The sequence below is a fragment of the Haliotis rufescens genome, unplaced genomic scaffold, assembly GCF_023055435.1.
Source record: "Haliotis rufescens isolate VD_foot unplaced genomic scaffold, xgHalRufe1.0.p SCAF_20, whole genome shotgun sequence".
In the NCBI taxonomy this organism is placed as follows: Eukaryota; Metazoa; Mollusca; class Gastropoda; order Lepetellida; family Haliotidae; genus Haliotis; species Haliotis rufescens.
Window position 1 is genome coordinate 21,994,780 of NW_025963891.1, and position 15,744 is coordinate 22,010,523.

General features: G+C 38.7%; 1 protein-coding gene across 2 annotated transcripts in view; it reads right to left on the reverse strand.

Moving 5' to 3' along the window:
- The window catches only part of LOC124137949 (caskin-2-like), a 232,591-nt gene that overhangs the window by 171,392 nt on the left and 45,455 nt on the right, over positions 1 to 15,744 (reverse strand). For both annotated transcript variants that reach the window (XM_046504412.2, XM_046504420.2), the window contains exon 2: positions 7,727 to 7,778. In XM_046504412.2, the coding sequence (XP_046360368.2) occupies positions 7,727 to 7,778 (52 nt within the window). The remainder of the gene's footprint in view (positions 1 to 7,726; positions 7,779 to 15,744) is intronic.

A 15,744-nucleotide genomic window follows, 5' to 3' on the forward strand; every position in this document is an offset into this window, starting at 1 on the left:
TCGTGACTTATAAATACAGCTAACTCAGCAACTCTCCTTCATTCTTCTTGACCATCATAAAAGGATGCACTCCTATCTCTCTAACAAAGCCTTGAGGCTATATTTAATAAAACATTCACCCCCATTCCATCACCCCTTCTCAGCTCTAGCAGGTGATACTCATACCTTTTCAGTTCTGACACCAAGAAATTTGGGGGTTCCTTAAAAAAACAATTTTGTTAAAGGTGAGGTGAGGTGAAATCGGGTTTAATGTCGTGTCCAAGATTACTGCACTTATACTGCAACGAGCATGTGTGTGTGCATGTGTGCACATGCTTGTATTGTGCTAGCCCACTGAGATACCATGTTGCAGTTTAACATGAAAACCCCACTCAGACACAGTACACTGACTCTGAGCCAACCAGTCCTTGTATTAGTACCTTAATGCAGAGCGCCAGGCAGGGTACCATCTTTTAATGTTCTTTCGTATGACACGGACAGGGGTCAAACACTCCCAAACGCCCTCTCCCTGGGCAGACACTCTACCACTAGACCACGGAGGCGGTCTATTTTTGTTAAACTTCATACATAATTTTACTCCGGAGATAAAGTGTTAGTCTAGTCACACTCTGGAATTCAGCAGTATTCTACAGCATAATGTCTATTACCCAAATCCCATGCTGACATATCTCATTTTATCAAGATCTGTTTTCTAGAATAAACCAAAAATTGTCTGACTACACAAAACATCAACAATCAAGACAGAGACACAATAACATACTTACAAGCAAATACTTCTTTTAATTAGAAATGTTACCCTCAAAATAAAATTACGTCAGTAAATATATCCATCCTCTGACAAATGTTTCCCTAATGAAGGTACTCCTCCCCTCCACCTGGGCAGGCAAGTGTGTGTAGGCTGAAGGTGCAGCAAGTGACAGCCATGTACAGCAGACAGCTGATAGAGACTGGCCTGAACTGGCCTACTGGCCATTGTCTACCTCAGTGTTTGTACAAAGATTACCAGCCTCAACAAAACAATCCAACTCCCTCATACAAGTGGGTGGGTGGGAGGTCACTCGTTGCATGTAGATTACTCCTAGAATCTCAAACAGCTGTTTCTCACATGTTCCACATAAATATGTCATTGGTCAGCAGTCACTGATCACGATTTGTAATAGTGACGAGGTCCTAGTTCTACGAGCTATCAACTAACAAAGACTTAAGTGCTTGTTCTCTTGGAATCATTTGCTTTGATATGCTGTTGAATCAATATCTCATGCAATCTGGACTCCTATTCATATTGTTGGCGTGTTTGGTTCTGATATCTAATAAAAAAAAAGGTGAAATAGCTAGATTCTTATTGTGAGGTGAGGTGAAATTGGGTTTAACGTCGCGTCCAAGATTATTGCACATATATAGCGATGTGCATGTATGTGTGTGCATGTGCATGTGTGGTTGCTTGTACTAGTCCGGAATGATGCCGATTTAAAGTGCTAGCCCACTGAGATACCATGCCGCAGTTTAACATGAATACCCTACTCAGACACAGTATACTGACTCCGAGCCGACCAGTCCTTGTTTTAGTCCCTTAATGCCGAATGCCAGACAGGGCAACAACAAGTACCATCATCTTGTAGACTAATGCTTAATCACTGACATATATTATTTTGGTAGAAGCAAATAACTCCATTTAAATTGAAAAAGAGCACCAGTGAAAGGGAAGATTCAGAACCTGAGGAAAATCAAGAATGGCTTCATTTAGGGCTTTTCCCTTACAGAAAGGGCAGGGCAGAAGAGAAAATAATAAGGATTATAGTGTGAGATAGACCAGGGCATGTGTGACCCTTCAAAATAATGTTTAAGTTTCGTTGCAGGAGCCATTTTTCACATGTTTCAGCCGAGACCTAAGTAATAGCAAAAAACTTGGTAATTCTGTATCTGTTATTTACATCTATGTAATATTTATAATCAGATAATCAGTATATATACTGATGTACATTGCAAATAACCTGAGGCTTGTATAATCAGATGTATGGAAAGTGTTCTGTTGTTTTTATTTTCATCATGTTGTGCTGCATTTATGATATGTATAACCAACTGCCATGTTCTTATCACTGTGCCATGTTGTTTGTTAATTATACACTGTCCCGAGTGGGCCTTTTTGTATGATAAAATTCTTGATTCTTGATTCTTTTGCTTGATTTCAATGTGCATCAACCAGATCCTTCACCTAAACATCAAAAGCGTGAAGTAAATGGGACACAGACTAGTACAGCTTGTAAGAGTGTGATACTTGCTTTCACACCATTTGTAAGAAATAATGCAGTAATATCATGATGGGGACACCAACAATGCTGACAACCATTACACTAAGCTGACAATCAACGTAGCTGATGTACATTGCAAATAACTTTAAAATCTGTAAAAAATATAAATATGGAAAGGGTTTTGTGGCCTGTATTTTATTTACATAATGTTTGCCATGTTCCTATCACTGCGCCCTATAAATATTCTATTTACATGTCCCAAGTTGGTGTTTTTGTACTATAAAATTCTCGATGGAACAGCAAGTTATTCGTGTAAAACATGAAGTTTATACATGTCCTCCTCCTCACATGGCTTATGACCCATCCCCCCAGCAATGAACCCAACTGAACAAACCCACCACAGACAACATGTTTTGATAGTGATTCTCCCTCCAGCATGCAATATGGTTCATGGAGATGCCATGTCCAAAAATGTCCATTCTTTACGCCCGGAAGAAATCTTCCATTGTCTAGCATGTGTGTGCACTGAACAAAGTTTATTCAGATGCAAAGAATCCCGAAATGTGTGATTTGAAAATAAGGTGATTTACGAGACACATTTGTGGAACAAGTTGCTCCAAGTTGTACCATGAGCGAACTGTATGCAAATCAATGTCAACGATGCACGCCGAGTTTGTTCTCAAATATGTGGTTCACATGCTAAGTGTAAACACCAGTGCACTTCCTAGGTCTTTCCTTGTACAAAAATCCAAACAAACAACCACACAATGTTTGACCCACATTCACCGTTTCAGACGATCTTTAAGGGAAAGTTTCATTTTTAAGTTGCACAGAAAAAAAATCCAAAATATTAATGTCAAATACTCACATCATCAGACTTAAGAAATGAGTGAGTTAGGCCAGTTCAAATTTAATGTCGCATCAGCAAATAAGTGATTCTGGAATTAATAAACCATACCACAGGAATCCTTATCATAAAGTTTTAATATTCATTAATGTAACAGACTGAGGCTTGCTGAGGAATGTTTAATATTTATTGATGAGTGTTGAAATAATTGATATCAAAAGACAGGAGGATAAGATTCTATTTATCATCCAGAATCAATCCTCCAATTTTTTCAGTTTCTAAACTGTAATATCTTATGTATAAGTACAGTTCACCAGCTTCAGTGACAGAGAGATTAGCGATGTCATTTGATTGTGACTTCATGGTAACCAATGACTTTACAACTGTCTTCAAAGCATTGTAATGCAATTTCATTGCAGCCATATCTCCTTTGAGATATAACCCAAGCAATATCCCTTGTGAAAGCCAGTTTGGGATGATAAATGCTGTAATGTAATATTTTTTTGCATAATGATACAACTCCACTATAAAAATTCAAACCCTACTGGAGACCAGATTTCCAGATGGTTTACACTACCCATAGCATTGAACACACATATACTACTCAAAAGAAGTTAAGGACCACCCACTTCTTTCATATTACTGCAGTTAATCTGTCCTGCCATGACAGATGTCCTTAACTTATTTTTCAGTAGTATAGGTGCAAAGTGATGTGAAGTGACACGTTCACAGCCTAAATCGATATCAGCTTTCGTAGCGGTATATATCTATGACATGTCCTCTCTTCTAGAGCATGATCCTTGTCCTCTGCCAGGGTGACATGTTCGTGGTTCTATTTGGCATGATCAGCATGGGAAATGTCAGGTGGGGAGAAATTAATCAACACATATATTCTCTCTGGAAGATCGCCAATAACTGCCCCGCACAAGTTGACAGCCATGAGTCAGCCACTCAGTGATTCAATAGTATACCAGAAGGAAAAGTTGTATTCATCTGACTAGCAGCATCAACAATGGGAGGATGACTGGCGTGTGTAAACAGCGAGACAGGTATCGCGATTGACATTGAAAAAGGTGTGAAGACCAGCTATTAGCTGCGAGAGGAGTTGCACCTTTACGACAACACTGTCCTTCGACATGAAGCAGACAATGACACACATTTCAGTAGAGCTGTCACAGGCTCCACGTAATCCGGACACAATAAGAGGAAATACTTAGCCATCGTAGGTCGGTCATGATCAAGTGGGATAGGAACGTCAATGCTCCTGGTTTCTGTGAATGAACAGATCTCTCTGACCTTGGCAGATATTGCTAAATGTGTAAAGAGGATTATAGGAGATATATCTTAGAGTCTGATTGTATTGTATCGGTTTTCACACAACCAATAACATAATCCTCCCTTGTGACACAAAGAGGCTCCGATATCATCCCCAACTTGGAAATCCTTATGAGAAAGAAATCTACATGAAATGTACATTGACAGGAACACAACACAGTCATGTAATAACCAACCTCAACAGGGAACAAATTCCAAATCTTCAAATGGCATAATACACTTTTTGAAGAAATAATCCAGGGATTTTGAAAAACAAAATATTCCACCAAACAAAGTAAACAACAACACACTTGGCAAGTCTTGACCTTGTTCAACCTTCCCAGTGAAAACAATCACATATTTCTCACCAACACCTACCTGGAAATATTCACTTGGTTGGGCCCACCTCGGTTCCTCATTGAAACGGTTTTAATCCTCCTCATGATAACAATGGTCAACCAGATCGAAAACTTTCAAACAAATTCTACCACTATTGATCACATATATAATCTGAACAAGCAGCAATGTAATGGAAAAAACCTTGTTGCTAAAGAAACATGATTAATAAATGAAGAGCAAACATTTGCACCTGGAAAAACCCTTCAACACACGTGAACCTAAACCAAACTCTGTTCTCACCTTTTTGCCCAATTTGCCATTAATCCCAGGTAGATTACTATGTTCTGTTAGTCAGTGCATGAATCAAGTTATGTTTACAAATGGAAGCCTCCATTAGCCAATTAAAATGGCTCTACAATTTGTGAAAGTAGGCTCCGATGCTCTTATTATCACAAATAATATCTAACATGATTTCCTTTTTTGAAAACATTGCATGCAGTGCAGTCACCAAGGATTTTACAACAGAAATAAAAAACAATTCTTTTTCAGAAACTGATTTTACAAGTTTCCACAATGCATTTTTAATTGGTTTCTCTATACTGTGAAATATATCAAGACTTGTTAACAATACAAATACACATTATATTTGGATCCCTTATCAATGAAAAATCTATCTTGAAATCTGCCACTATTAATCACACTTCAAAACGTGTTCCATTGCAACTCAACTTCAACCGAAATCTTTTATACATGCTAACACAATCACTAATCAATTGCTTAACTGTCCGATGATAACAAAAAGTGTTTGATTCACATTCAAATCCATCTTTGAATGCATAAAGCATCGGTTACAAACATAACCCTCAGAAGCTGACACTAACTAGGCATGTATATCCAAACGTATCTGCCATAATAGGCATTTAAACCTGACATGCATGAAATTTACAATCGTTAATAGCAACTATACTGCCAATATCGTGCCTATCAAGCAGACAATATGAGATATGGATAAAGCAGATGGGGAGACCCACGAAGATATAAATTCAAGGGTTTGTTCTACTGGAGCTCATGCAGAGAATCAGTGGATTTTGACAGACTGTGGGAATTGCCCATGCCCTTGTAAACCAAAGATGCAGAAAATTGGACTGTCGATTACAAATAGATGGAGATGAGGCCTTGTTTTGATTCAGTTGATTTTATGAATGACTGCCATGGATCCTTAGTTCCCAGCTGAGCTGCTTCAGACTAGATGTAGATATCAACTTTCATGTGACACTCCACAACCATGTCCTCCCCTCTTCTGTCACAAGACTTACCCCATGAATGAAACGTATACTTGGGGACACAATGACAAAAGGGTATGGGAGATGTTCCCTTTATTCTGTTTATCAATGAACACGAAGTATTTCATGTCAATGGATCCTACATACTTATATCAGTGGATGTGAGGCACTCGGTAACAATGGACTTGGAGCTAAAGCTAGACTTGACAAAATAGCCTGACGCTCCTTGTATAAGCTTAATTACTGGGAAGGGAAGGTGCATTACAGTCAAATCTATTTGGCTGGCTAGTTACAACACAAATGAGTGGAAGTTCCACCCATCTAAGGGTCAGGCCTCCTTAAATGCATCAGCCTAAAGACTCAGACACCGTCATCCATCTGGGAGCACTTCAAGTCAGCTTCTAAAGCAGAATTTGCCTTAGCCTTGCATGATACGGTCAAAAACAGTACTATGATAGTGTAAATTATAATTGACATTGGTTTAGCTGACAACACTTTCCCTGTCTGAAAACTCCAACTGTGATCATCTTATACATTCTGGAAGAAGCTGATTGCCTGTCTAATGGAGGACAGATTGCCGAGTTAACAGTGACCACTTATTGGGCAGTCTAGACCAAGACTGCACCTACACAACGGTCAATCTTCCAATAGTCTAAACCAGTCTCTGCAACAGCTTCATCCACCCAAGCTCCCATGTAACACCTTTTACTCCAACCTCTTTATTCAGACCTTTGTTTTACATTTGTAGGAAAACACAATAACAATGCACAGGCCACAATCTGACCAACCATCTTAGATAGTAGCTAATATGTGACAGGCAGCCATTCTCAAACCATGTTAGAAAGTGGCTTTTGTCTAATATAATCCCAACCAGACTCTCTAATCTGAAGAATGATGTGCTGCTGAGTTGCCACCTACTAATTATAAAAGTGGCAGTGCTCTAGGAAATGTCACTAGTCTCAGACATGCAGGCTTTTGTTAATTTTGAAACCTGTCAAACCATAAGTCTCGAGAGTAAAATTATCCATAGGACTTGTGAAAATTACTAAAATAAGAAACTTTCCTGTACACATCATGAGGTCTACAGTGACAAAAATGAGTTACTTTCTACTGCTGTACCATCATTTTTGTCTGTTGATCTTATTATCGCTCTGGTTTCTAACTCTACGGTTGACGGGATGAGGTGACGAGACTTCTGTCTGTCCCTTGAGATGCACCAACAAATGCACTAAACGTGTTACACACTGAATGCAATGTCACACAATTACACTATCTTACCAAGAGAATTGACAAACCAAGTTTGGACAAATTGTGGCCATGATGACAGAGCATAATGGGAGCAAATTCAATGACACAATTACATTAGTTATCAAGAGAAACTCCAGATCTAATGAATATCCTGTGTAGAAAAAAATGAATTTGATATTGCGGACAGGTTTGATATTTCTTCAAAAGTGTCAAGAGCCTGTGTGTCCACATTTCCCCAGACATCATTTCATGGGCCTTGAATGCAGTGAATCAAGCAATATGAGGGCTGATATTGACATCACTTTGGCTGATATGTACATCCAATTTTCCCTGCTGGACGGCTTCAAATACAAGCAATTTATCCCTATCTGGAGACAATTTGTCTGTTCAGAAAGCCTAGAGCTTCCTCTTTAGCAAGCTCATGAATAACCATGATGTTTACTCACCCATCGCCATCTTGGAAGTTTACGTTGAACTTTTTATTATTTCCAATAAGCTCTGAAAAAGAGAAAAAGAAAACTGTAAATTATTGATAGCTAATCAATTTGAAACTGAGTAATGCAATTAACAAGTGTCAGTTTCCATCAGAAACAGAATACGCAATGAATGCAATCTGTTAACAAACTTTAAATGAATGACACCAGTCATACATTTGCTGAAATGTAAATTAAACATAAAACAATCACCAGAAAATCTCTAATTTTCAACATGTCAACCTAAGTATTAATCAGTTGTTTGAGAAATGCAATCTTTGTTGTTAACATGGTAATGATGTTTGCACACTTTCATACCTTCCACAATTCCCAAAATGGCTATGTTATAAGGGTAATGCTATTTTTCAGGGCACTATGATTTGCAGAAGCCTGAGGTCTTCCAAACCGAGGGCTTCTGCAAATGATAATACCCTGAAAATTAGCATTACCGTTATTATAGCTGAAATTAGTTAACAAATAAAAGAAACAGCAATATCGGTTTTGAAACATTTACTGCAATCAACACGAATGTCACTGACCCATTTTTACAAATATGGAAACGTCATAGAACAAACCAGATGACGTCACTATTCAAAATGACGTCACCTAACAATGGACGTGATAATGGCCCGTCGGCAAGCAATATGAGGGCATTATCAAGTTACAGTGGCCCACTCATTTTTGATAACATGCGGGCAGGTTGATGATAATTCAATCCATTTTAGCTTTAATTAAGAATAAATGACACTATAACAAGTCTGAGGGAGCATGGGTGGCCCAGTTGTTTAAGGCAATGCAATTTGCTGTGCAGAGTTTCATTCCTTGGTCACGCCAGAAACCTCTGATTGTGGGTTCAAATCCCAATTCGCCCTGATTACGTTTCTAGGTATGTTAGCACCATACCCGTGCTAGTGGGTTTCACCAAAGTGGTAAACGCCTGAGGCCTGCATCACTTCAGGCTTTCCTCCAACATTAAGATGACACAATATTGCTTGAGTACTATTCAAAACGGTGTTAAAGTCAACTCAAACTAATCATGATACAGTAGTGTAATGCCCAACTCTTAACAAATGTTACTGGTAAGAATTATGATGTAATAGTTGAAATGTGATTAAGAAACTTAACATGAAACCAGTGTTGGTGCTCCAACTTCAATTGGTCAATCCTAATCAATGTTTGATTGGTCGTCGTGCTGGTGCAAAGATTGACTGTAAGTGTCCATGTTGTGTCTAACAATTCTGGATTTTCAAAAGAGTATTCCTCAACATTCATTTCAGTGTTCTTCCAGTGTTGGGAAGAGGGTCTGGCATATTTTTAAAAAAAATAATCTGTTCCAGAAAATAGTGTGGAACATATAATTCTGTGTCAGTTTTCACAGAAAGAAAGACAATTGTTCACTTGATGAACTGGGAAACACGTGTTGGGTAGAGGTAAAATTCTTCTCCTTCAGGATGTCTCCTGGCTTTGTGTTCACTTCACAACTCTAAATGTCACTAATCGGGAGTGTATCACGACATATCACGCACGCACACACACACGCACGCACGCACGGACGCATTCACACACACGTGCATGCACATCGCTCTATAAGTGCAATAATCTTGGACGCGCTGTTACTCCCCATTTCACCTCACCTCTTAAGTTAATCGCTAAGATGAAGCAGTACAATCAAGAGTCACAGACTACAAGTCGAATCATTAAAGATAGAGCGTTATATATATCAAACAATAAGCAAATTAATTCCCATTTTAAAACAGGTGGCGACTTGTGTGATGTAATAGCATGCAAATTTGGAAAATATTGTTACTTAAATTAACTACATTAATAGTTATTTATTTATTTTTTTATTCCCCTTTGGAAATTTTTAATGACATTTGGTGCAGACTTGGGCCGAATATCCGCCTCTGATCAAGTGTCGATAAATCCCTACTACAGCTCCTATATGTCTTTTCCTCTTCAGTCATTTCCCATTGGCATTACGATCCCCCTCAACACATCCCTCTACCTTCATATGTTAAACTGTTGTTACCATCAAGCAACAGCGCTGATGCCACAACAACCCCTCAACAACAAAAACAGTGCAACATGAGGAAAACTGTCATTAAAAAATGCTTCCTTACGTAAACTGAATTTGTTAAATTTCCAAATCAATTACTCCATTTACATCGCCCCTCTCTCCAAGGTCCTCACAACCAAACAAATCAAATTGGGACAAATGTTTCCGATATTATCAAACCCTTAAATTATCTGCACAATAGTGGAAGAGTGCCTACAAGCGTCTGAGGCTGTAGTATAGCCAGCCAACTGGCCGGAAGGCTGGAAGACAGATCTGAGGCCATGTTTGCAGGCATATTTGTGAAGGATTTCAGGGACAAGATGACTGTTTGTTTACAGTCCTTCACAAGACCCCTGATGGAAACCATGTTCTCGAATTCTCCATCCCTGTCAAAGAAAGATATGCTCTCTCAGGACTCTTGTACTGTTGGTTTTTGTAAATGGTGTCTGTTTACCCAAAGAAATCATATTCCTTTTCAAAAGCAAGCTTGTGTTTGCATTTTCATGCAGTTCTGAATTTTCGGGTTCAGAAGAAATAATGTTTATGTCATCAATAAATTGAATTTGTACATAATTCCAAAGCAATGTTTTTTTGGCATTTAACATTCCAATTTGAGGCATGAGCAGAAGGTTTTTTACAGGCTGTTTATCGGTGATATTGTGTCCACACATCACAACAACCTGTCATCGTGGCAACCATGTTTGAAATGTATGGGATGGGGTGATGCTGCAGCCATGGGGGTTAATGCGTCGGCACATCAGGAGCCAGGGTGAGGCTTGGCACTCGCTATGCAGAGGTCCATGAAATCATTATTCTCTAGGACACTGCATTAATACCTCGATTTTTAAAATAATTTCATTTCATAAAAGCCAAATGCTGATCGGATTCAACCTATCTAGACTTGCCATTTGTTTCATCTAGACTTGCCAGGAAAACCAGTTAGGAAACATGCAGATATTCCACCATTTGTACAATTCATATGGTCTCAGAGCAATATACATATAATGTACATCTTTGTATATACCCATATATCATTGCCATCACCAATAACAAAGCGTACAGTTAAATTCATGTGAATATACATGTATTGTATTGTATTGTGACCCGTGAAGATACGGCATAGAATAGGTCTTAAGCAACTCATGCTTGCCATAAAAGGCAACTATGCTTGTTTTAAGAGGCGACTAATGGGATTTGGTGGTCAGTCTCGCTGACTTGGTTTGATGCATGTCATCGATCCCAATTGTGTGGATCGATGCTTATGATGTCAATCACTGGATTGTCTGGTCCAGACTCAGTTATTTACAGACTGCTGTCATATAGCTGGATTACTGCTGAGTGCAGCGTTAAACAACAAACAACCACAAAATTGTATTATATTGTATTGTATTGTATTGCATGTATTGTACAATGTAAGTTGTGTTCTGGTATACATCCTGTTAAGCTATGCTTGGGATACTGCTGAACCAGGAGTGAGTCACATGCTAGCCTGTAGGCAACAGGAAAGTGAAAATTCATATGGACAACCTGTTCAATAGTCTCTGAAAATACATAATTTTGAAAACTTTAATTGAAAAAGGAGCCCCAGTGAGATGGGAGATTCGGGACCTGAAGAAAATCTAGACTTGCTTCATTTAGGACTTTTGCATTACAGAAAGGGCTGGGCAAAAGGAAAAACAAAACAGATCAGGGACTGTGAGACAGACAACCTGTTCAGATACAATTATATTTACACAAAGTATCCAACCCAAGGCCATGTAGTTCTCAAAAATAAGATTTTAACTTTCTGTAAAATCAAATCAAACACATCACCGAGGCTGCCCATCTGATACATTTAGTCGCCTCTTATGTGAAAGATGTTACTGGGGACCAATTCGAAACCCGAATGTTCTTGGGTTGCAGCAAACAACTGAGTCAACATCTGTTTAGGTACAAAGTTGAAGGGTATAATACAGTATGCAGAAATGTGCAACTCCTATGAAAACACATATGCTGGTTGAAAACACAGATCAAAATACACCCTTAAGATCTGTTGTTCTCATCAACTTAACACTTAATACTCAGAACATTTGGATAGATCAGTGTTGGAAAATAAGGATGAAAACCAAGTGCCTTGCCATATAAACCAAAACGGATTTCAGGAGTGCTCAGACTACAAAATGTGCTAAAATCCTCACTGACCCCAAATGTGTCTGCTTGTACTAGTCCAGCCACAGTTTAACATGGATACCTCACTTAGACATAGTATACTGACTCCAACCAGTCCTTGTTTTTTCCATTAATGCTGAGTGCCAGGCAGGGTAAAAACAAGTACCATCTTTAACATCTTTCATATGAGGGGTGTAGGTATTAAACAACTGACCTTCTGCTCACTCGGCAGAAACACTACTAATGACAATACCAGTGCTCGAAATTAACCATAAAAATCAAGGGATCCTTTTCATAACCCTAATATAAGAAGATGTATGGGCCCCAGTAGTCTGTCTTACAGACCCTGATACAAATATATATAAAATACAGCCCATGCAAGTCTATAAGTATAACATTTGGCAAGTCTAGATTACTGCAGTATCAGTATCTGAAAATGAAGAGAGTCACTGGGCTCCCTTTTATTATATTTTTATAAAGATAACTGAACAACTGTTTTTTCTGTACGATATGTTCATTTCAGAGACTAGATGATAGTCTAGGGCCCCAGGCCAAGACCCCCAGGCCCCCCTCCTCCCCTTGTTTCAGACACAGATGATCCATCACCTAAAATACTGTTGAAAGATTTGTAGATTTTATGGAGTTATTATGGCCAAACGATGGGATTTATGGATATGATGTAATAGAGGAATTATGTATGTCTTTATCAAGTTTACACAATTACAGTCAATTTCTCATTCAAAAGCGTGTGAAAGTTGTTGTTCACAGTAACTTTATTTCAACAAGAACTTTTGGCCTGAGTGTTGGAGCTTCTGGCAACTGACCAGAATGTCTGGCTGAGACTGATATTTAATGGCGGCACAATTAAGCAGTAAGCTCATGAACATCCCATTGTTGCCAATCACTGTCACACGAGTAACAGTTTCAAAAACAGCTGATGCAATCAAGGCAACATTCTCATAAGAGTGAGTTCAGGTAGCCATTGTTTCTAGCATGTTTTGTAATTAATGAACATGAGACTGAACAAGAGGATATGGACCACATCTTAACCATAACAAGACAACAAGATGGATCCATGTCAGCTTTCTAATTACATCAAATGAAGATGAATAATCCATAGGACAACTGAAGGGATAAACAGTTTTCACCAAAATTACTGGTACACAGAGCCAGTGTGGCCAGTATCTAAACCCATCCAGACGTCTTTCTTATGGCCTTGCCAGTGAGTGAGTGAGTTGGGTTTAATGTCACTTTTAACATTATTCCAGTTATATCACGGCGTGTCAGCTTAATGTCGGAGGAAAGCCCGAAGTGATGCAGGTCTCAGACATTTACCACTTCGGTGAAACCAGCGAGCACGGGTATGGTGCTGACAAGCCTAGAAACATAATCGGGGTGAACCGGGATTCGCACCCACAATCATAGGTTTCTGGCGTGTCCAGGGGATGCAACTCTGCACAGCGAATCACGGCGCCTTAGACGACTGGGCCACCCGTGCCCCCTTATGGCCTAGCCAATGTACACTGAGGCTGTTCCATTGCCAATGCTAATGAAACATTTAGTAGTTCTTCCTCAATCACTCAGCAAAGTGAGTGTGTACTGTTTCATGCCACAGTTTGAAATAGTCCAGCCATTTGAATGTGTTGGGACACCAAAAACGTGCTTCACTCCTTGTACATTGAACACAAGGTTTTGGCGTGACAAGCCAACACTTGGACCAATGAAAATCTCTCATGTTATCTTACTTCCACACAAGCAGAGTGTCAGTATTAGAGTACATATTCTGCAGAGGTCAGTCAAAGGTGCATCTTCCTCAATGTCATATCAAGTTGCTGAAGAAACAGTTCAAAAGGTTTCACTGCATATGTAATGGCAAAATGAGTGTTCACGTCACTCTGGTACCCCATAATCAGCCTTTCAAATCCATGCTAGTTTGTTAGCCTGAGACTAGTAAATTGTGTCAAGGGCAAGTTGGTTGGTTTGTTGTTTAACGCCGCACTCAGCAATATTCCAGCTATATGACAGCAGTCTGTAAATAATCGAGTCTGGACCAGTCAATCCAGTGATTAATATCATGAGCATCGATACACGCAATTGGGTGCATCGATGACATGCATCAACCAAGTCAGCGAGCCTGACCACTCGATCCTGTAAGTCGCCTCTTAGGACAAGCATAGTCGCCTTCAAGGGCAAGTAATAATTTATTGATGTAGTCCTCCTTGACAAGGAACATTTGAGGGCAATAACTCTAAACCAGTTCTCAAAGTTTCAATTTTGCAACAAATTGGATCTGAATAAAAGTAAAAGAATACAAAGTAAATATTTGTGTCTCTTCATGCAGGACTAGCTACAAACTCTGAGGACTAGTGATAAAAGGCTTCTATTAGTCCTCTTGACTAGTCTTTAAAGGCTGAAAATGGTGACTTGCTTGTTTCACATGTCACTTCCAGGCTATTTCGCCTGAATGGTAACAGGTGCATGTGATTGTGCTTCAATCCACTGTCTCCCACAACCCAGCAGATGATAGCCAGACAGCTTGCATCATCTCAATCTATTCACACCGGCCATCTGCAAGCTGTCAACACAGCATCAGCCAAGCAGATCCACCTCTCACAGTATCCCGCTTCCATTATGCCAGTGTCACCTGTGATGCTGTCAAAAGTATTCATCTAATAATTTGAATCCTTCATTTCAAAAGCTGTGCATCTGAATATTATGGTTCATTGGAGTTCTATGATCAAATATAAACAATTGGTTCTCTGGTCACCCGTTTTCACAAATATTGAGCTGTCAAGTGGTCTTGTATTGGTGTTATTTTAATAATTCTGTTTAAAAATCTTTCATGGGGAATGTTTCAATACTTCTATCCTCACCAGTATTTACAGTAGAAAAGACACAATATGAACCTTATTCATACTTACCATATTTTAATTTCTACATTGCAATCCAATCATTTTTTACTAATTTCACACACAAGTAATGAATGTTTAAGATAACGCTCTTATCAAACATTCCTTAAATTCTTCCAAAATCCATACTGTTCAATAAACTTAAAATCTCTGACACTTGTGTCGATAGGGACGCTCATACCTTCACCTAAATACCACACAATCGACAAGTGTTTGCATAACCAGCAATAAACATTAATAAACAAGGACAAAAACCCAGTTGATTATGTCACCCACCAAGCATCCCAACAATGTGGCAACATTACCTTCTTATTAAAAGTTGATCATTGGCAGAGTTCAATATTTTCTACCGACAGATGACAAGCTTGACTTTAGCGTCAACAAAGAACATTCCAAGGTTGTTACCTATCATGGATGAATTCCTGTGTATACTTTCCTGTGGACATTGATTAAATATTAGGATTGCAACAATCTGGAATGTGTCGAGGTTTCAAACTTAACAGAGGATAATTGAGACTCGACTGGTTTTGAGTATCAAACCTTTGATTTTACTACAGTAAGGGAGTGAATATTTTTTAACGCAAAATCAGCAATTTTGCATCTATTCATAACAAGCAACTTGCTACAGAAAATGAATATTTATATCAAATAGATAAATATACTTAATGTGTTCACTTTGATGGTTACTCTTATTTATTTAATATAGTAAATTTCATAATTACTTTTTCACATTTGATAAAAATACTTTTATGTTACCAACTATTTCTTAACTAGCCATTCAAACATATTAGTCTTGAGAGTGTCTTGTAATGAATGACATTCTTAATGAAAATGCTTGCCACCATTAACGTCTCTAACAAGGCTTCAACTCTGCTTTC